The 23,409-nt window shown below is 41.0% G+C and overlaps 1 protein-coding gene across 4 annotated transcripts in view; it reads left to right on the top strand.

Moving 5' to 3' along the window:
• Positions 1 to 23,409, top strand: part of GABRG3 (gamma-aminobutyric acid type A receptor subunit gamma3) — a 282,385-nt gene that overhangs the window by 153,902 nt on the left and 105,074 nt on the right. For all 4 annotated transcript variants that reach the window (XM_033147527.1, XM_033147526.1, XM_033147524.1 and 1 more), the window contains 2 exons: positions 4,174 to 4,397; positions 7,413 to 7,495. In XM_033147527.1, the coding sequence (XP_033003418.1) occupies positions 4,174 to 4,397; positions 7,413 to 7,495 (307 nt within the window). The remainder of the gene's footprint in view (positions 1 to 4,173; positions 4,398 to 7,412; positions 7,496 to 23,409) is intronic.

Genomic DNA, 23,409 nt, shown 5'->3' with positions numbered 1-23,409 from the left:
CTAGGATTTTGTGACTTCTGGATCCTGCCTTCTATAAGGGTGGGGGTGGTCACTTGGTACACATTTGAAAACTCCCCTTGATCAGGTTACCCATGCCTTTTCCTCCCTTCACATACCCCAGGTGAAAGAATAAGGAAGCGGTAATTGTGATCTTGGCATATACCGCGGATCTTTAACGGATCCACGAAGTGTATTCCGACAATATGCCTACTCACAACATCATTGGGCAGTTGCTGGATCCACCTGCATCTGTTTTCATTGGTTTCTAAATAGATACACTGCAGCCTGATGCAGAATTAATCTCCAATGAGCTGTTGGGGACAAAATAAAATAAAATGCAATGGATCTTCATTGGGTGTGGACTATGTAGAAAAAACAAGTACTCGGTCTCCATTGATTCTGGAATTAAATGTCACGTGTACACAGCTGCAGTCTAACCCTTTTAGAACCATCTAGTCATTTTAGAATTGCAAAGATTTTAATAGCAGGTCACTGAACTTCACCTCTCTATTTATTGCATTACCTAATCTCAGAAGCTTGGTACAAGTTACATTCAATATGAAGCATAGATAAAATGCTGTTAAATCATTGCATTAAATATGGATCCCATTTGGCAAGTCTCCCAGGGATGGGAATTTCATTGCTGGAAGGCAGCCGGAGGGGACACCTTTCTGTGAGTCCTTGCTTTGCAGAGTTAGTTCAGAGGTGGCATTACAAAGGGAAGCCCTCTTGGCTGATCTTTAAAATGTGACTAGGAAACTACCATCAGAACTGGTGGTGAGTTTCCAGGCCAAATCACAGAGTGCATGTGTGAGGCCTGTGCTAACAGTGTGCTGTCAATTAGGAAACCTCGCTCAGGTTGGTCCAAGTTAGAGTTGGGGATAGGGTAAGAAATCCAAGTACTGCAGGGGTACTTGGCTATATGAGCACCTTTGCTCAAATGAATTACAAAGAGTAAAAAGCATAGTTGGCAAACTTCACCTTGATCAGAAGCCCCCCGTTCCTTCAGCCTTGAGTTTTACTTGTGCTATCCCTTACTTTCAACAAAAGGAAAAGTGAAACCTCACCTTGAAGAAGGGAAAGTGAGTGGCAGGTGTCAGAAGGCCTCCTTGGTGGTAAATGATGCTCTGAACATCTTTGGACGTTCCTGCTCAGGCAATATTCTTAGGGAAGGCAGGGGAAATTCAGTTAAATTTCTCAGAGGTAACCCTCATTATTTCTTCTGCTAAGGTATGGGACCACCTTCTGTTGCCATGAGGAATGGGTGGATGCTTGAGTTATCTTCAAAAGTTACCCATTATATCACCAGTGATTATGTTTCTTTTATTATTTATTATTATTATTATTATTATTATTATTATTATTATTATTATTAATTAACACAGACCGTTCTGAGAGAGCTTTCATGTAGTGCCAGGAACTGCCATTTGAAGAGGTGTGTTGCCTCATATTTAAAGTTGCCCCTGAGATCTGTCAGAGCAACAGAGAGCATTTTAAACCATTAATATGGGATAATGGTCTCTGACAGCCATAACAGACTCCATGCTGCAGCCACAAATACTAGGCCATAGTATGTGGCTTCCTTCACAAGGGCAAAAGGACAACACTTTAATTACAAATTACAACTGAAACACAAAGACGTTCTTAGTGTTGATTTTTTGATTTTCTCAAGAGGTTTGACTAATGGGCAAAACTGGAAATTTTCTGACTGCTGATTAAATTTACATTTACCTTCGGTGTTTGTATTTGATTAGAGCTGGAGGGCTGCAAGACACGAGGCCATAATGGGTAGAGTTAGAATCAATTCAAGCAGTTGCACCATTAGTACAAAGTTACTTAATTGTGAATTCAGAGCTGGCAGGCAGTCAATTTTAAGCTGCACCAGTGCTTCTGACTTTCCACAGGTGTACCAGCATCCTCTCTGGTGGATTTGGCAGAGGGGCACTTCCACTGCATCCAAACAACTTCCAGCCAATCGGTCTGCAGATTAGGATTGCACTCTTAAAACCACCAGGGTTCTCTTATTCTCAGCAATCTCTTGGAATATTTTAATTCGGATAAGCTATGATGTTGATAATTATTTATTGAACCTAATCTAGATTATCTGGATATTGAGCATTCATCCTGATTTGTTCACAGAAAGTTTGCATGGAAGTTATGTGGCATTGACCCATTCATCGACCCATTCCAATTTGTTTGAAAGGAGCCTGTACAGGGCCACTTTCCTCTTTATCTACCCATCCCTTTCCTTATGGCTCTGTTTTGCCTTGCTTTCTGAAGCAGGTTTGTTGCACAAGGGCGCCAGGTGCCCTTTAACTGGGCAACCTGAGTTTTCTCTTCTAGTCTTACTGAACAACTGTGTGCAAAATATCCTTGTTTGTAATGTAAATTTATATTAATCCAGTAGTTAGAAAAACCATGTTGTAAGTGATTGATTTGGAGTGAAATGGGTTTAAAAGAGGCATAAAATGTGTACTAGAGACAAGGAGTAATTTTGAAACTAGCCTCATGCACCTGTGTTTTACAGATTCCAGCTAACTGCAGCACTGGTACAGGCTAACTGGGCAATCCACTGTATGATAAATTTGCACAAGGCACACTTCTAGGAGATTCCAATGTCATGTACAGAGATAATCATCAGTGGCAAGGACCAGATCCTTCAGTATGGAGAAAGAACAGTGGCAGTATTGTAAAGAGGAACCTGTTGTAATATGTTTCTATAGCAACTGAGGAAACTGTTGCTGCGATAGAAGGGGGGGGGCTGAAGAGTTACTATGGCAACAGATGGTAACTTTTGTAATTTGGGGAAGTTGGAGAGAACATTGCTATTACCTCTAATGTCAGCCAGGTAATTAGTGAAAAGAAGGAGCATTTCTGGGTTGCCACGTGTGTTTTATTGCCAACTGTATTTTTAGAAATAAAGAAGTTATTACTAAGTTTGCATAATCTTTTCCCCCTAATGAATTATACTCCTTATTTGGCTTCCAAGGGGTTCTGTGTTTTATTATGTGTTTGCGTGCATGCATACATGCAAAAAAAGGCAGAGGGGATATTCAAGACAACTAATTAAAATGTTTCTAAATATTTTGCACTCCATGGCAGTGTTTTTTGAACAGAGGATTCGTCAGGATTACACTGGGCACAGATAGGTGCTTTGGCAGTTTTAGAATCGGGAGAAATAATCCAGTAAACTGGTCTTCTCCCCCAAAGCACCACTTCAATAAATTTAGGTTGTACAGCAGGAACATTGAGTGAACTCTTGTAAACATATCTTAACGTTGTTTTCAGATATTTTTTCCCACAGCAGGGGCATCACCAGAAAGCATTATAACCAGTGCTTTTTTTTCCTGGGGGGACGCAGGGTTATGCATACCCCTAAACATTTTGTGAATCTTTGTACTTTTGTCCATTTACTGTATTTATTTTCCCCGATTTGAACTATAAAATGGTGATTTTCTTGAGTCAAAATGAGAGTACCCCTAAACATTTTTTTAATAGGAAAGAAAAGCACTGATTATAACTATAAACGGAAAACATGATCTATTGGTACAAACCAGCTGCCATGGTTCCTTTTGGGAATACTAAGGAACAAGGCAATCTTGAGCAGGAACAGTTACAGGTAGGTAGCCGTGTTGGTCTGCCATAGTAAAAACAAAATAAAATAAAAAATTCCTTCCAGTAGCACGTTAGAGACCAACTAAGTTTGTTCTTGGTATGAGCTTTCGTGTGCATGCACACTTCTTCACATAGTGATATAATAGTTATATGGCGGCCATTGGGAGTGGGGGTTTGTATGTGTAATGCAATCTGTGGTATTCCCCCCCTACCCCCCTCCAGAATACCACCACAGTCCTATTATTTATGTATTTACCAAAATTTATATACTGCAGAATTAAGCCCACCCTCAATTGGGAAAGTAGAGAGAGGTTGTGAGGCAGCTTCTGCTTTCAGACTTTAACCAGTTTGCACTCAGCCTTTCAGCATTTTTTGCAGATTATTGTTATCTATTGATAAAGCTGTGGTACAAGTTAACCAAGTATATTACCTCTTTCTTTTTGGAATGGGGGGCTAATAAAGGATTGTTTTAAGTGAAATGTTAATATATTTACGAACTGGTGATCCGTTCCCCCCCCCCAATTGTAAGTAATTGGTTCTAATCTGCTTTCATTTCAGGAATACCAAATTGATATATTTTTTGCTCAGACATGGACTGACAGCCGTCTTCGTTTTAACAGCACCATGAAAAGAAGTCTCACCCTGAACAGCAATATGGTTGGGTTAATATGGATCCCAGATACTATCTTCAGGAATTCTAAAACTGCAGAAGCTCATTGGATTACTACACCTAATCAGCTCCTGAGAATATGGAATGATGGGAAGATCCTGTATACTCTAAGGTAGGAAGTTAATGTTTGTCCCTTTCACATCACTTAAACTCTATAAAATAATGTCTGGAGGCAGCCAGACTTTGGCTTAAATTTGGCACCACCCCTGAGATCTTGACCTAGATCTGGAATGAGTTAAACTCTTTGGGCAACCTGTTCCTCTAGAAATGCATTAATGGGTTGTGCTGAAGCACGCAGCAGCATCTTTGTGGTCAAACATGACAATAATAATACATTTATTATTTATACCCCTCCCATCTGGCTGGGTTTCCCCAGCCACTCTGGGTGGCTTCCAACAAAAGATTAAAAATACATTAAAACATCAGTCATTGAAAATGTCCTTAAACAGGGCGGCCTTCAAACAAGATTTTCTATCCTTCATATAAATTGCAGTCCCAAAACCAAACCAAAACCAAATTCTCAAATGTTAGCCTTTAATGCTCTGACCTACCAGTTGCCAACATTTGCAAGGTATTGACATTATTACAGTCATACCTCGAGTTGTGTACGCTCCATGTTGTGTACGTTCGACTTACAGACCTCCGCAACCCGGAAGTCCTCCCAGGAGCGTGCGCAACATGTGGGTGCGCACTGGTGCGCAGAAGCATTCTGCTCACTTCGCGCATGCGTAACACAGGGTACCACTGTATTAATTTTATTTCTTAAATTTATTTACTGCCCTATACCCACAGGTCACAGGGTGGTTCACAACATAAAAACACATTATAAAAACACAAATACATAATAAACATGGAAACAAGAACAACCCAATAACCCCCCTCTAACCTTGCACATAAAGATACCGGGCACATAAAGATACATGTGCAGACTGATGTGCACACACAGATACGGATATGGGTAATAAAGTTGTGCATATCTTATAGCTTGGTAGAAGCTGAAATGCCTTTATGATGCAGCGTAGATGATCCTTGTAGTCCATCCATGTCTGGCTCCTTCATTTCCTTCTCTAGCATGTGGTGCTATCATGTAGCTTCTGAAGACCCAACCCCCATTCACTATCATTAGATATTGTTTTAAAAAATGGTCTGTATCTTATATGTGGTGGCATCCCCACATGCAGAAGAACTTCCTCCCAGGTGATATCAGGTTTGTCCCCACAGCATAAATATTTAAATGAAGACTACATGCCTTTTTTTTTTTTGTTCATCCGGGCATTTGGATCATAGCTGGAATTGATTTGGAGGAGGGGCATTATTTGTTATAGATGCTGCTCATTTTATTTTGATTTTAACTAGGGTTTTTATTGTATATTTGTTTTATTTAGTCAGTATCTTCTGTTTGGGCCTTTCTATTGAGCATTCTTGATTGAATTCACTATTCCCTCCTTGGTTGACAGTGTACATATATCCTGGCTCAGGGGTAGGGGGGAATCTTGGTTATAGGGCCTGATTGCAGTCCTCCACACCTTTCTATCTGGCCCTCAGGACTCTCCCTAGGCCACACCCCACTTCAGTCTGCATCTCTCTCTGGCCCTATTCGACTGCTAGAATCAGTCCCTCCACACCCAACTACCTCCAAATCCTCCTAGCTGGAATCAGTCATTGAACTAGGATAATAGTTCTTGCTTGTCTTGGGTGGAGGATGGTGTGTGAGCAGAAACCACTGACTTTTGCATGGCTGGGATGGAGCCTTATTGTACAAAGATACAATACATCCATTGTATTGCACTGTTTTTGTCTGGCCCTGCCCATGGCATGAAGCTCCCAGAAGGTTCCTCATAAGGGGTTTTGTGTCCCTCAGACTGGAGGAGGCTGGTGGAGCATGTGGTCAGTGGACTAGGGGGACTAAGTTACCTAAATGTTTCTGGTAAATTAGAGTATGAAAGTCTGGTGCCTCCTTCCCAATGCCTAGGAGGTTTCTGCCTGGCTTAAGGAGGGAGGCGTGATGCTCTCACACACGACATCAGCCCCCACTCTGGCCCTAGCTTTTCCCCTACAAAAAAATTCACTGCATACCACTGCCTCACTCTTGTAGATCTTCCCAAGACTGGCTTCACATCTCCCTGCTGGATAGTATCAATAATCTTGCTTAGATTACTTCCTTGAATCTGGAGCATTTTCTCATTATATTAAGTTATGTTTCATTAGTTGTAAGCTGCTTTCAGTGCCAAGTGATAGAAATGGTCATAACGTTTAGAAGCTACAAAACCAACCAACCTATCAAATGAACATAGTCAGGGACCTCAGGAATGCCAAGCTTTACTTTTTCCTATTAAGCTCATGTGTCCTTTTCTGACCTGGGTGAAAAATTATATAATTTAAATGTATCATAGCTTCCTTGAAAAGGTCACTTTCTGGTTCTCTCCCCAAGTGAGCTTCTAAGGTAATATCAGCTTCTCAACTGAGTTCATAAACACTCAAATGCTGTTGCAAAATTTGAAGTGAAATTGCACAGCAATTTACTGTAGATATTAACAAATAAACTGTGTCCCAATTCACCCATTGCTGGCTGCAGAAGCGACTCGCACATAGATAAAGAATGGAGACCCCACCTCTCACAAAGTGCCTGGTTCACGGCTCCTCTTAGCAGGCTGACATTGTGCTTCTAACATAGAAGATGGGAGTTGGCCAGCTCCCTGGTTTGTCTAAATACTTGTGCCACAGCTTGGACTGACCCTGGTCCTGGAAGCTAATATAAGCTTGGACCAAAGGGAAAGATAGTCTCTTCTGGTCAGTGCCTGGGTTCTCTCTATGTGTCAAACTATCTTCACACTTTTCTGAGGAGAATGTGCCATACATTTTCATTGAAGTCATGCTGGAGGGGAAACCTACCAGTTCCTTCACCATCCAAGTTTCTTTTGCTCCCACTAGTAATACATGAACCAGAACTATATTACTGGAAACTGCATAGGTCAGCAAATACATACATCTAAACCTACACCAACATCAACTTTAAATAAGCATTTTAAAGGATTTCACCATTGAGCATTGGAAATGCCACCAGATATTGTCTTGTTTTAACTTGTCATCATACGGAGATAGTAATAGCTCCCTGGTTTCCCTCCAGGCTTACTATCAACGCTGAATGTCAGCTGCAGCTACACAACTTCCCAATGGATAAACATTCATGCCCACTGATATTCTCCAGCTGTAAGTAATAGTTTTGGTGCATATCTTCTAAAAGCAAAGCTTTGAAAATGTATAGACATGTATTTGCTTCTCATTTTGATAGATGGTTCAGATTCATTACAGTGGCACTGTGTGTGTTTCCCCATCTTTGTTTGTGAAAGGGGATTTTCCAGCCTGCAGCACTGTAGCAAAAGACAAGAACTGTTGCATTGTGTTAAGTTGTGGCCCCAATGACTACTGAACTATGAACTGATTATGGGTATCTAAGGGTATGTGCATATATAAGAGGGGAAAAAAACACAAATCCCCCTTCCTAAAATATGGGTTATGGTGACGTGTACTGTGATTCCCATTCATATTCAGATGCGTTAAAAGTTTGTGATAACTTGCACAGAAGCAATTCCAGTTCATAAGTCAAAGTTCTATAGCATCATTACTTGAAGAATGTTATACTTTTACCATTCAGAATGTTATACGTTTACCATTCAGGAGGTTTGCCAATTGAAGCTGGATGGTACAACTGTATGTACCTTTAAGTGCATATATGAACACGTGTGTGTGCAAATGTGTTAATACATCTTGTCATTGTTAAGAGCCTACCAATAGGAACACATGTGAGACAAGGAATGGCACCTTTTAATTAACATGTCAAATCTGCTCCAGGATGCTAATACAAGTATTATCCATATCTGCTTAACAGTGCTTCAGATGTTTGTGTGACAATTTGTTTATCCTATCTTTCTCATGTGTGAGATTTGCTTGGGTGAGATGCATGAAAAATAATTGCAGGAAGATCATTTGCAACGTGACAGTATTTTTTTCAAGCTGTAATGCCGTGTTCAACATTCCTTAGCACCCCTATGTTGTTTCAATATGCTTTGTGTGCAAGAGCTTGTCTTTACGGATTGCAGAAGTCCATGAGTCTGTAACTTGGAGAATCATGAGTTATTTCAGGCTATCCAAGTGCTCTGGTACATGTTGACAGGATGCTGAAGGCCACATTGGTCCTCTGCTGAACCACATTGTTGCCAGGGACTCATGCGGGACCACCATGTGCAATGTGACTTACTTGGCTAGGTTTTTGTTTGCATTTATGTATATCTTCTCCCAAGACGTTTCCATTGATACTTCTTGCACTCCGAATTGGGTATCAACATGGGCCTGATTCCATGACAGGTTCTTCAACCCAGCTCATGCTCTTGTGCATCTCCCATTCATTTCAATGGGGCTTGTGGAGATGAACTTCCTGGAGGATTATGCCCATTCTGTGTGGTCGGCGGATGCAAGTCCCAGAATCTCTACCAGCATTCAGTTTTATGGTTTTCTAAATTCATGTAAGGAACCAGTATGAAAATATAAAATCCTTGAAGCAGGCAGCCGTGAAAAGCCTGCCATTCCAGCTCACCTTGGGATATAACAGACAGTGTCCTGAGGCAAGAGAAACAGCTAAGAGTGGTGGTCTTGTAGACATCCAACGAAGCTGAGTGTTGGAAGAATCGGGACAGATAAAACGAAAGTAGTTCTTCATGCAGCACTTAGTTAAGCTATGGAACTTGATCGCAAGGGAGGCAGTGATGGTCACCAATGTAGATTGCTTTATAAGATTAGAAAAATTCATGGAGGAGAAAACTATTGATGGCTCTTAGCCATGGTGGGTATGCTCTGCCTCCATGGTTGGAGGCAGCAATGCTTCTGAATATCAGTTGCTGAAAACCACTGGAAGGGAGAATGTTCTTATGCTTAAACCCTGCTGGTTGGTTTCCTAGTGGCATCTGGTTGACCATTGGGGGCGGGGGGATGTTGGACTTGAAGGGCCCTCTTACTATATCCCCTGACTGCAGCTGGGTTTTTTTCCTCCTCCTCCTCCTCTTCTTCTTCTTGTAGGGCTTCTCTCTCTTGACCGCCCCACAAAACCAAGAACATTCAGTGCTCAGTTCAATACTGCTGTGAAACTATCAGTAGAAACTCCAAAGACTATTTGTAACTGAGAAGCTGACCTGACAGAAACCTCACACTAGCGGGCTAAATATTTCTCAACTGAAAATTGTATTCAGCTAAGTATTTAAATGATGGTAATTGGCTGCCAACCATAGCTTTAATGAAAACGGGAGGGAAATCAAAGGTAACTCAGGTATTTTATGTCTCTGCCACATACACAAAAGGCGAGAGAAAAGGAGAGAGACTGTGTGTTCTTATTAAAAGTACATGGGCATACAAAGAATGGTACCTCTGTGTATTATAAAAGCATCACATTACAAAGCACATTCAGAAAGCCCTCTGAATGGCAATTTTCTTTTTGCATAATGAGAGCTCCCCAAAGCTATGGAGAAGGTTGACATGGGGTCTCAAGTCTCCAGTAAACAGCATATGAAGTCTCTAGTAAACAGCTCTGAATAGGAGGGGGAGCCTATCAATGTTTTATTTGTGCCACAAACATTTCCTGTATGACAGGAATAGCCAATGTTGTGCCTTCCAGATGTTGTTGGATTACCGCTCCTGGCCCTTGGCTGTGCTGGCTGGTGCTGATGGGAGCTGTAGTCCAAAACAGGGCACCAGGTACTCCTGCATCTATCTTTCAAGCTTTCCAGTAGAAAACAATAGATTGATTTACTGTGGTTTAGCACAAAGTTCATGAAAGGACCCTGTAACAGTGCAATATTGAGATTAGCTGTGGTTGTAAACTTCTACCGGGTTGTTGTTGATTTATAAACTATCAGTGTGTACCTTACAGAGTGAGCAAATGCAAACTTGGTATTCCATAAGGAAGTATTTTGAGAGTGCAATAAAATGCAGTCTAATGTATAATAGCTGCATTTGTGCAATGCAACCTCAAACTGCCACCCTCAGGCTGCAGCCTTACACACACTTACCTGGGAGTAAATACTACTGACTGCTTTGGGGAGCTCTCCCAAACATGCAGATGATTTAACTGTCAGAATAATTTCACAATATGCTTCCTCCTTATGTTTCTGTAATTTTTCTTTGAAAAAGCAATCTAACAACAAGGGATCTTCTCATGCTGGTGTCTCATCCGTTTAAACACTATTTTTATCATTACTAACCTCATTTTATTTCAGTAAGTTCGGCATATTAATTGCACATTTAGCAGAACCCTTTTATCTGGTTTTAGCACAATCTTTAAAAAAAAAAATCTCACCAGGTGTTCCCTCCATCTTGTGTCTGGTAATAGACAAAGGAGTTTGAAAGTCCTATTGTGCCACATATTCCTTCATAAATGTTCCATTCCTCTTTGATTCTTTGTGTCCTTTATTTATCAGAGTACATTGCCTTTGGAATGCTCTCCCCAGGGATATTTGCCTGATGCCCACACTACAATTTTTCTCAGCTCTAGGAAAAGTACTTTTCTTTTATCTCCCAGGCTTTTTAGCAGTTTTGGATCCATAGGAATGATGTTACTCATTACAAGCAGAGTGAAAAGCAGAAATACCAGCCAGTTGTGTTTCTTGCTTCCTTGTTTTTATCTATGGACCAGAACTGACTCACACATTTTATTCCTCCATTTGCCTTTCTCATTCAACTGGGTCTACTCCCTTGAGCAATGTATCGTGTGAACTGGGAACTCAGTTGCAGCAAATACTGTGATCAAGGAAACGGCGAAATGTCCCTGAAGTCACATCTGCCAAAATGAATGAGTTCCCAAATCGCTCATGTTCCACTGCCCCTGTAAGCAGACTTGCACGAGTGGAGAGAGAATAAGTACCAGAAAGCATTTTATGAATTGCCTCTTCAGCTTACATTTAAGAACATCTGAATGAGCTTGTTACAAGTAACAGTACAATCCTATGCATGTTTACTCAGAAGTAAGTCCCGCTAAAACAGTTTCCTCCCCCTACTTACCCTGGCCAAATATCTTGATCTCCAGCTCACCTACTTTTTGTTTTAATTATTCTTGGTTTGCTATATGATGTATCTGTATTTCTTATGTAGCTTTATTGTTTTAAATTTTCATACATTTTGTGAAAAGTGATATAGAAATACTTTAATAAATCAAGTCACTTTCATAGAAAATCTATGATAATTTTGATGATGCTGGATGTGGTTATTGACAGAAACCCATCTTGTTGCTAAACAACAAAATATATTCTCACAAAGTTTAAAAGTTGCCATTTACTGGAGATGAGTCACTTTTGACCACAGGTGTCCACCAGTAACCACATCTGTCCCACCTAGCATGATTCATCCCAGTGCAGACTGTTAGCTCTTTTTTGTCTTATTTGAAGACGTATGATCTGAGGAGTGGGAACTTAATTAGCATGCACACTGCATCTTGACAACAAGCTATTTCCACTGTTCACCTGTCTTTCGTTACTTCCTCAGAATTAATTTAAAGATGTTCTCATTGTGTTCCTAAGTTAACATGGCTAAGAACAGGATTGCACCAAATGTTTACTTGCAAATGTATTCAAAGGGAACATTTTCCTTTCCAGGAAGGCAGAATAGTTCCTCTAAACCCCCCCTTCTTTTTAACTTTTGTGGGGTTATTATTTGAAATTTTCACAACCGCTGTTTTCCTTGGTTGCTACTTTCTCCTTCATGATGTGATCCCAGTCAATTAGGGATCACAGCATGAATATGATGCATCCTAACCAACTAGGGCCTCATTGCTTCTCTTCTAAGATAGCAAAATGCTGGCAAGTTGATGGCAAAGGGAGCGATTGCACAGCACATGGCTTTGCTCATTCAAAGGATGTGATGTGCAGCACAATTGCTCTACCCTCTCTGGTCAATTTGTAGATTATCATCTTCAGCCTTGTAAATCAACAGGTTGAAAGCAGTGGTCAAGAGTGAGACCCCTCCCTGCAAATCACTCCAGCACAGAGAGGGATCCCCCCCTGCCCTTTGTAGTGGCGTCCAAAGAATCGCCTGCGTGCTCTTTGCATCAAGCAAAAATGTTCACCCAACTCTTTCAGCCGATTCCCAGCTAAGAATCCAACAGTGCAGTCCTATACAACTCTACTCAGATGTATGTAAGTCCTACTGAATTCAGTGAGGCTTACTCCCAAATAAGAAAGTTCAGGACTGCAGTCTAAGGCTACATTTGGGGGCAAGTAGGAGGCCAACTCAGCTGCCAGAGCCAAGCAGAGGGACAGCTCCACCAGATCAACCCCACTCAGTGTGTGTGTGTGTGTGTGCCTGGTGTATTGAGCATTTTGATTTCTTTGCCAATTATTCACTCCAAAGATATGATGGATTAGTTCTGTTGTCAGAAACTACTGGGGAATATATGATATTGGTGCTCTGGTCTGCTTTTGTGAAATGTTATCTATTTATTACCCCCCCCCTTTTTTTTAAAGCCATCGTTGTCAACATTTATTTTTTTAAAAAAATTATTTGTTTCTTCTGAAATGGCTACATAGTTAATAGCTGTGGGCTTTTTAAATTGCACGATGTCCCAGATTCAGCCCCTGGGGCCACTGTTGTTGTTTTTTAAGAAGGTGTACTAAGTCTTCTATTTTTATTTTTTTAAGAAATAGCGTTTTGATCAATCAAATCAGAGTAGCAGTGATCACATGGCATTACTGAGCTGCCTAAACTTAGATGTAGCTATGCAAGTTTATTCTACTACAGTACTTCTCCTTGCAAAAATCCACCTGGGAAACCATATGAAACTCTTGACAGGGAATAATAGATGAAGGGTCTATAATGTTCCAGTTACAGGTGGGTAGCCGTGTTGGTCTGCCATAGTCAAAACAAAATAAAATTTTTATTTTATTTTATTTTATTTTATTTTGGTCTATAATGTGATCACACAAAGCTTATTTGAAGCAGTGGGTGTTTCGGTGGGCATCTGCTGGTCCACCCTCGACTGTGCAGTTAAAACACAAAGCAGCTTTGCAAACTAGATGGAAAAGGACCACATGCTAATTTGTGCATGTCCTGGTGGTGACAGGGAAGGGCTGTGTGCAGGTTTTAACTGCAAACATCACCAATGACTCGATGCAGGGATTTTGGGAGAGGCCAAGGGAGGCTGATTAATTCTCCTGGGGGCTGGGGAATGCAATAAGTTTTAAAGGCAATAAAAACAATGTGCAAGGAGGCTTGTCCAAAAGCAGTACATGTGCCAGAGAGACCAGCTGCACTGTCCCCGAAGCTCATACAATATTCCAAAAGTGTCATCTGTATCGGTTGCTATTAATGTTATCAAGGTGTGGGCTTCTTTCCAAGCTCCAAAGGCAATGTTAAAACATTTAGCAGTACTGTATGTTGTAGTATAGGACAGGTGGGGGGAACCTTTGCCTCCCCATGTTGCTGAATTGCAAATCCCACCATCCCTGCCCATTGGCCATATTTGGGGGGGCTGATAGGAGGGGTACTTTAGCAACAACAAAGCTTACACAGGGGCTTACTTTTTCTTTCCTGGTAATAAGAAGAATCAGGGTTTCCCAGTCTCCACCACCACCAACATGAAAGTGGGGTTTTTCTGAAATAGTTAAGTTCTATTGTGTAGCCCCTCTCACGATGGCAGTGTGGTGGAGACTTTTGATGGTCTTTGCAGAGGTTTGCAAGGCTGCCTGGGGTGGAGCTGGGTAGGACTTGTGAACTGTTGCTTGTCATCACCAGGTCGCCATCCTATATCTGTTTACTTGGGAGTAAGTCTCATTAGATGCAATGTGTTTTATCCTAGACGGCATCCAGAAAAAGAGGTGCCAGAACTCACAATGAATGCCTCCTTTGTCCTCTTATAATGGCAATGGCACCCACCTGAGTTCTGGTGAGTTCCTGTTGAAAAAAAAAGCCCTGATGGTATCATACAGAGATTAGAACAGCAGATCTAAACTTAGTTTGACAAATCTCTCCTGCAAGTTAAAAGACACAGATTTTCAACATTTAAAAAAGTTTGCATCGGCTAAGACAGTGGAGGGTTTTTCTTCATGTCGTTGTTCCAAATGACTTCAAAATCTCTTTTAAGTCTTCTTTTTTGTGTCTGTGCCCCAAGAGATACATTGAACTAAAAGTTATTAGCTTGCTCCCATCATCTTAGAAACCTGAGGCTTAACTTGGGAATTTGCACTAAGGGATTGTATTGATTGAAACCAACAAACAAAGCAGTTGTTTCCATCAAAATTGCAGCCAGACAACCTCTTTCAGTGGCCAGGTCAGATTTCTTAAGCTGAGGAGGATAAGCCTTAGACGGTGCTCATACCATATATTTACAAGAGATGTGCACAGCCCTAAAGTCCCAGTGATAATTCTCACTCCCTATTTTTAGTGACTGTTCAGTTACCAACTCTGTTCATTTCCACACCAATAGAAAATGGAATAATATACAATTCATAGTACAATATTTCCTTAATATTCAGTGAGAAGATTAGATGCTGAATCTAGCATTCAGTTGGTTTTTAGATGTGAAAATAAGACCAAAATCTCCCCCTCCCCCCCCCATCAGAAGCAGCCAATGACTGGTAATATTCCTGGGAGCTGTCTGATGTGCTGAACTAGTCTTTTTTACTGTGTTTATTTACTGGATAATAGTGGCAATCTTAATGTTTACGGATGAGCCACAAAAATGCAAATTCTGCTATCAGGTACTGAATATCCTGAGACTTATGTTTTATTTTTTTATTGGGGGGCCTGCTTTCTAGACTATTATATATTATTATTATTTATTATTATCGTTCATTTCATTGCTATACAGCTTTATATTTTTAAGCAAAAAAAATCTCAAAGTGGTTTACAACACATTAAAACATCAAACAAACCAGGATAAACATTACTGAAGTCAAAGATAAAGTACGCATTCAAAGCAACATAATAAACAGAAAGCTAAAATATTACCTTAGAATTTTCATAATAAAACATTGCAAAGGAAGTCAATTGCAAAATGCACATTTAACACACAGAAGTTAACAAAAGAAAATTATCTTAAACATTTCAAAAGAAAACATTACTAAAGGAAGTTGAATGTAAAATGCAGTTTTAAAAACAGCGTAATTAAGAAGATAATAAAATAATATTGGGGGGGGAGGGACTAAGAAAACAAATCAGTTCCTCCCATGCATGAAGAAATGAACTTAAGAGTTTTGCAATGTGTAGAACCAAACAGTGAAAAGTACCAGAAGGCCTGTGAACGCCATCTTGGTAGTCAAGATAATTGTTAGTTGCTACAATAATAAGCTCATATATATTTATATGCTTTGAAGCTTTGAAGCCCTCGTTTTGGTTCAGTTAGTTGGGAGAGGAAAGGCTTCTCATGCTGGCTGCCCGTCAGCTATTCCCTGGCCTGAGACAAAGATGAGAGTTGGGAAAGGGCCTCTAAGCCAGGGGCGAGTTACCGGTAACTGGGCAATTGCTGCCAGCTTATACAGCTTGCTTTGTGTATAAGTAATGCTTAACATATTAGCACCTCATGGACAAGTCATAACTATTACTTACTGCTTCAGCATCTATCCTGAGCCTGGAAAGGCCGCAGGGCTCTGCTGCTGTGTTGTAAGTTTATACCTTTCTTTAATAAAGCACTAGAACTGGCCATCCTGCCATTTCTCACTTCCTCCTTTGCATGACTCATGCAAGGCCCTCCTTTGGGCCTGTGGATCAAGACTTACATATGCACACTTTGCTCTAGAAGCACAGAGGCAGGACACCTGTATGAGGATCCCTAGCTAGGCCGAAACTCCCCCCCCCCCAAAAAAAAAGTACATAGGAAACCTGCACCGTGCCCCTGGTTTGGTTGGAACATTTAAAGTCAAATGATGGATATGGGTGTGTTTTTCAGCTGTCAATGTGCTCTTCATGTTATGTTAATGCTCTTCCCTGCCTCAGCTGGGAATCTAACCAATAATAATTTTTGTAGCCATTGGAAAACATGGATCTTGGAAATGGAATAGAGACAGCAAAGTAGGTATACTCAAATCAGCTGGAACTCCTGATGCCCCTGGTGTGATTGCTGCCCTTGAACGAGACATCCCTCACAAGTGATCCAAGATCAATCAATCTTGTGAAGAGTCTTAGGTGTTGAAAACCCAAGTGTCTTATCACCCCTATCATAAATAGAGTAGCCTGGAAGATAAGTGCTATTGATTTGAAGAGTTTCCATTTGTCCTGCTTTTTAGTACCAAGAAGACGACGCATAAGCAGCTATAAACACCCCTAAAGAAGACTTAAAACAGTTTCCTTTCTAAGTGTAAAAATGTCCTTCCTTCAAGCACTTCCATTTATTATGGAAAGCTTTCATTTTCAGTCCTGTCAGGCTGTGAGCAACTGGACCTTAAAGTGAAGCCATTAATGTCTAGGGAGAGTCACTAATACTGAGCAGAATGGCTGTGCCACGCCACTGTGTCACACACACCAACTGACTTGACAGATTGTTTGTGTATATGCATAAGTAAATAAAAATGATAGGCAAAACAAACACCAGCATAGATTTATTTAATCTAATGTTTCAGTCAAAACCCTCAAGCTGTTAGATTTTTAAGATGAGCAGTGGGAGCCAAGGAGACATTACTGAGAATCCAGAGACATGGAGAGAAATTTCAGAAAAGAAGTGTATTTGTCATAAGAGGGTATGTGAATGCAAGAAAGGTTTAAAATAGAATTAAAGTATGTGTAATAGTTTTTGTACCTATAGAACCATGCGGAACAACCTTCTCTTAGAAATACATTTCTGATGCATGCTGAAAACCTATATGTTCCCTGAGGCATTTCCTGGCACATATGGCTAGTTACTGGGGGTCACTGCATTATGGTGTATTTTGCTAATGGCTATTTTTGTGTGTGGAGTGCCAGTGGTGTGTGTTGGAAATGTCTGAGGGCAGTCCTTAGAGGGAGGGAGGTAGCAATTCTCAAGGAGGGTTGAGAATCTTGTGTGTGAGATAGTGACCTGACTGAGAGTCAGATTGCTGTCTAGGACACTACATCTGTGTGACTGAGGGGTAGCACTTTATGTTACTATATATGGTTCTGTCAGTGAGTGATTTTTGTCATCTTCTGGTATTTTTGCAGTATATTTTAGCAGAGTAGGTGGAATGATTGGTGATTAGTGGTTCGGGGAGTGAAATATATTTGAGCTACAGGTGGGTAGCCGTGTTGGTCTGCCATAGTCAAAACAAAATCGAAAATTCTTTCTAGTAGCACCTTAGAGACCAACTGAGTTTGTTCCTGCTATGAGCTTTCGTGTGCATGCACACTTCTTCAGATACACTGAAACAGAAGTCACCAGATCCTTAAATATAGTGGGGGAGTGGGGAGGGGTATTACTCAGAAGGGTGGTGGGGATGGGTGATAGGCTGATAAGTGTGGAAAACCTGTTGACGACTCTAAACGGCTGCAATTAGTCTTGCAGGGAAAGGCAAGGGGTGAGATGGCTAAAGATGGCTTTGTTATGTATAATGAGATAATAATCCAATGTCTTTGTTCAAACCAGGTTTCTCCATGGTTTTAAGTTTGGTGATTAGTTCAAACCTGGTTTGAACAAAGACATTGGATTCTTATCTCATTATACATAACAAAGCCATCTTTAGCCATCTCACCCCTTGCCTTTCCCTGCAAGACTAATTGCAGCCGTTTAGAGTCGTCAGCAGGTTTTCCACACTTATCAGCCTATCACCCATCCCCACCACCCTTCTGAGTAATACCCCTCCCCACTCCCCCACTATATTTAAGGATCTGGTGACTTCTGTTTCAGTGTATCTGAAGAAGTGTGCATGCACACGAAAGCTCATACCAGGAACAAACTCAGTTGGTCTCTAAGGTGCTACTAGAAAGAATTATATATTTGAGCGATTGGGTGGATAGAGTGCTATGTCTTTTGGTGCATGTGGATGGCCCAGGCAACATACACATGATTCAGTGGCAATACAGTGGTACCTCTGATACCACTTAATTCGTTCTGGAGGTCCGTTCTTATCCTGAAACTGTTCTTAACCTGAGGTACCACTTTAGCTAATGGGGCCTCCCGCTGCCACTGCACCGCTGGCACACAATTTCTGTTCTCATCCTGAGGTAAAGTTCTTAACCCAAGGTACTACTTCCGGGTTAGTGGAGTCTGTAACCCGAAGTGTTTGTAACCCAAGGTGTTTGTAACCCGAGGTACCACTGTACAGGTGCATTTGTATGTTTGGGTTGGCCTCTAGCCACAGAATTCAGTGCTACCCTACAAAGCCGATTTCCAGTGTGTCATCTTTGCCTGCGTAGCAACATCCTGTGTGGGTTTCCATGCATGGAGCAGCTGTTTCATGCACCCAAAGTCTTCCTGTGTGGGCAAACTGATTGCTTAATGAGTATTTGTCTACTCCTTTGGAAGCCGTAAATGGCCCAGCAACATTTAGAATGATCTTCAAGTGTTGTTGTTTTGCTTTTTTAATAATACACACACTTTGGACCTAAATGGATCTGACAGGTTTTTTTCCTTGATCACAGTTGGTTTTATATTAACTGCTCCGAGAAAACAAGGCTCAGAACAGACCTTATGCATATTGATCATTTGGGGACTGCCATATGTCATGGATTAGTTGAGCCTTTAGGAATATTATATTTTGAGCAGAGCAGATGTGAAGCTTTCAGAAGAGGACCCCCCCTCCCCGAGGGGAGGTATAAGGGGGGGGGGATAGCCGGAATACTTTTGGGGAAGAAGAAGTACAAGTGGGAAAAGAGCGACTGATGGGAGTTGGATGGTGCCTGTAGCTGCACGCTGCATGCCATTAGATGACTTTTTTTGGAGGAGGTGTAAAAAGCTTAGCCAAACGTTGCTAGAACACATTGGCAGGGTGGCGGTAGCTTCCTGCCCATAGATATTCATAGTGAGAAGAGTTGGACTAACCAAGCTGTCTGGATCAGAACCTGACACTGGCAAGTGAGGGCAGAGAGGTTTTTTTAAAAAAACCTTTGATCCTCAAATGACCTGATCCAACTCTGAGATCCACCAGCCTTGGCCAGCAGTTGTGCCTTGATCAGTACTGCCTATGCCTACTTTGTAAAGGCACAACCAAATTGGGCTCACCTCAAGAATTTCCAGCACTCCTTATGGAAACCCACACCTGACTTTGAAAAAGATGCCATCATTATATAACCAGTGCATTGTTGTTGTTTTTTCTGGGGGTACTTGAGGGTACACAGGTCCAGCACCTTTTTCCTACAAGAAAAGCACTGAATATAACTTTCTGATTTTACAAAGGATGTAGTGGATGGATGGATGCGATGCAGTGACACTTTGAAACCTTTGCTCCTGCTTTTTGTCACTCTAACCTTTAAAGCCTTTGGCATCTTCAGTGATGTGGATGTGCTCTTTTGATCTCTGCTTTGTTTAGTCGGTGGGACACAGTGTTCCGATACGGAATATTTTTTTTTGAGTTGAGCATCAGTTTCGAGCAATTAATTAGGGACTTGGGAAAGGGAATGCTTCAGTACGCAAAGGCAGTGATTCCAAAAAGAAGCATTAACAGGAAAAGGATGGCTCTCTGGCTATCACAACCCTTGCTAGGATGCTTCCTATATTTCCTGCTCTTCTTCCTCCTTCGACAGCTTGCATTTGTACTGGTTTACATTGCTTCATATCAGTTGCCGGGACTGCATGTTCCAAATGAAAGGCTTTGCTTGTTGCTACCGGGCTGTGCAGAAATTGCAACATTATTTTTTTTTACCCTCGCTCCAGGCCATGGCTATGCTAGATACTTAGCTCTGGACTGAAAGTCATGTTGATGCCTGAAGGTGACAAGGGAATGAACAGGGGTATGAAACTATCGTCTCCTTCACACTTCTGCGCCTTCACACTTGTGCCCTGTGGGCTCTGGTGTCAAACCGCTGAGCCAGCTGTGAATAAGGTAGAAAGGTTTTAAAACGTGTGGGTTTTTTTTTTTTAATTCTCACCTTTTTTTCTTTTTCTTTCTGAGAATCTTAACTAGATTTCTCTGCATTTTTATTTCATAGGTACTTTTTTTAAAAATAACCTGATAAAAAGATGACAGCTGTGAGTCCCAACTCTCAGTACAATTTGCTTTTTTCTTTTCTTTTTTTTAGTGGGGGCGGGGATAAGTCCTTCTCGTTTAGCCTGTTACTGAGATAGACATTCAGTGTCATGTAAAAAGTGAACAAGATAAAGAAAGAGAGCCTGGTTTTTGTTTTGTTTTTTATAGTAGGTTGCCAAAGACAATTGATGTCTCTTTGCCAGTAAAACTCCCCTGCAGTGAAAAATCGAAATATGAACATGTAGTTCACATATGAGCAAACATTTGTAAATTTAAACCCACAGCTATCCCTTGTTTCAAGTGGTGCTTGCTAGCTGTGGCTTTCTTCCCCTTCCACCCTCATTTGTAGACTCTTCTTAATGCTTCATTTGGATGGGTCAAAAAACCCCACAAAGCTTACTGCAGGTGTTTTAGGATTCAAATTTGTATTAGTTTATTTTTAATGAACATTGCAAACATTATGCTAAGAGGGCAAAGCATTACTGAAAGATACTATTCACTGTTGCAGTTTTTCCCACCTCCTATTACACAGGCTGCAGGCTGGGAAGTGGACACTATCTTGCCCTCCCCAAACATTTTCTGATGCTGCTGTATAACAGCAGCCTATTGGATGAGTCAGAAAGTTTGGCAACCTAGTCCCGCCGGCAGAGTAGGGAATCTGCCACACCTCTGGCTCCTTTCCAGTTGGGAAGCACATTTATTTGGAGGCTACTATTGACAGTTGGTCTCCACCATTGGGGCAGCCCCCAAGGGAAGAGGTTACCCTTTGGGGTTTCTTATGGAGGGTGAAATAAGGTTAAGAGAACTCCCCCACAGGTGACTGTTTATAAAGTCACCCCTGGCTTTAATTTCCCTTTTGTGTGCTAGCTGTTAAATGATAGATAGATAGATAGATAGATAGATAGATAGATAGATAGATAGATAGTGCTATTTTTCTAGAAAAAGAGGTGCCAGAACTCACAACGAATGCTTCATTCATTCTCTTATAATGGCAATGGCTCCCACCGGAGAGGTGCCGCAACCAAGTTAGACTGGTGACTGTGAGTAGCCGCTGAGACCATCCAACACAGGTCCTGAAAGATCTACATTGGCTCCCAGTACATTTCCGAGCACATTTCCAAGTGTTGATGCTGAACTTTAGAGCCCTAAATGGCCTCAGCCCAGTATACCTGAAGGAGTGTCTCCACCCCACCCCACCCCCATCGTTCAACTCGGACACTCAGGTCCAGCACCAAGGGCCTTCTGGCAGTTCCCTCACTGCGAGAAGTGGAGTTACAGGGAACAGGGCAGAGGGCCTTCTCGGTAGTGGCACCCACCCTGTGGAACGCCCTCCCATCAGATGTCAAGGAAATAAACAACTATAGTGGTACCTTGGTTTATGAACTTAATCTGTTCTGGAAGTCCGTTCTTAAACCAAAGCATTCTTAAACCAAGGTGTGCTTTCCCAAAGCAGTGGGGGACTCAATTTACAAATGGAACACACTCAACAGGAAGCGAAACATGTTCTTATTCCAAGGCAAAGTTCACAAACCAAAACACCTACTTCTGGGTTTGCAGCATTCTTAATTGAAGTTGTTAATAAACTAAGCTGTTCTTAAACCAAGGTACCACTGTATCTGACTTTTAGAAGACATCTGAAGGCAGCCCTGTTTAGGGAAGTTTTTAATGTTTTATCGTGTTTTTAATATTCTGTTGGGAGCCTCCCAGAGTGGCTAGGGAAACCCAGCTAGATGGGCATGGTATAAATAATATATTATTATTATTATTATTATTATTATTATTATTTATTAATTTTATGCATTCCGGTGAGTTCTGGCTGAAAAAAGCCAGATAGATAGATGTAAATATTTAGAGATTAGACATAGAGATTTATTTATTTCGTAAACTTCATACACTGCTTGGTAGCTGTTGTTTTTTTAAAACCCTCAGGACGATTCTATACAATGTTGGGAGATATTCCTGAACTTGAGGGTGGGAGGCTTTTTGTTCTGATGTTGACAGTTTTGGGACATGGGTAGTAAAAGCCTTTCTGCATCCTTTAATTTACTGCATATAGGGCTGAAAGAGTGACCAATCATATTAGTAGTTTTATTTTGCTGTTGGGAAAATAATTAGAAAGCAGAGCAGGCTTGAGATTGTTAGCAGAGATTATGATTTGGAGGAGAGATACAGATGGACTTCATTTGTTGACTGAAGAAAATCCCAGGTGGCAGTAGATTAGACTTTATCGGTTTTCATTCATCTGCTTGTGAAAAGTGGATAACGCTTGAATCTTTAGCAGTCTCACTTGAAAGGAATCCAAACTCCTGGCTTGAGAGGCTTGATTAAATTTTACTCAGGTAGTTGGATTTAATTTAGGATACCTGGGAGGAAGAAGGATGGGCGTACAGACAGAAGCACTAGTGAAAAATTCTGAGCCATGCTGTTGTCTAATTGACACAGCCATGATACATTGGGCCAAAGATTTTGGTTATAATATACAGTTAAAAGACTGGGAGAAATTGTGGAAAGAAGGAATAAAATTTACAGCTTGCAATGCTTTGAAAGAAAATGGGATGAAAATGATTTACAGATGGTATATTACACCAGTGAAATTAGCTAAAATGTATAAAACAAGTAATAAATGTTGGAAATGTAAAGAAAAAGAAGGTACTTTTTATAATTTGTGGTGGGAATGTAAGAAGGCAACAGATTTCTCTTAATTGATCTTGACCCTATGGATCAGAAAGCCTTTGAATTGGTATCCCACACACCTCTAGGCTGAAAATGCTTTGAAGCTTCTGTTGTTATAGCACATATACAGTCTACCTGCTCATAATCAATTAATGATTTGAAGGGATCTAAAAGCTATTGTAAGGACATTTAGGGGATAAGTCACTCATTGGAATATCAAGTTATCTGTTCAACAGATGGAATGTCTGAAGCACCTCTTGAGTATTAACAAATTGTAAAATGGTCTTATTTTAGATCGCTCCCCTAAAGTTACATGACTTGAAGTCTACTACTTTCTTAGTG

Source organism: Lacerta agilis, chromosome 4, assembly GCF_009819535.1.
Source record: "Lacerta agilis isolate rLacAgi1 chromosome 4, rLacAgi1.pri, whole genome shotgun sequence".
Lineage (NCBI taxonomy): Eukaryota > Metazoa > Chordata > Lepidosauria > Squamata > Lacertidae > Lacerta > Lacerta agilis.
This window is presented reverse-complemented; position numbering and strand designations above follow the sequence as displayed.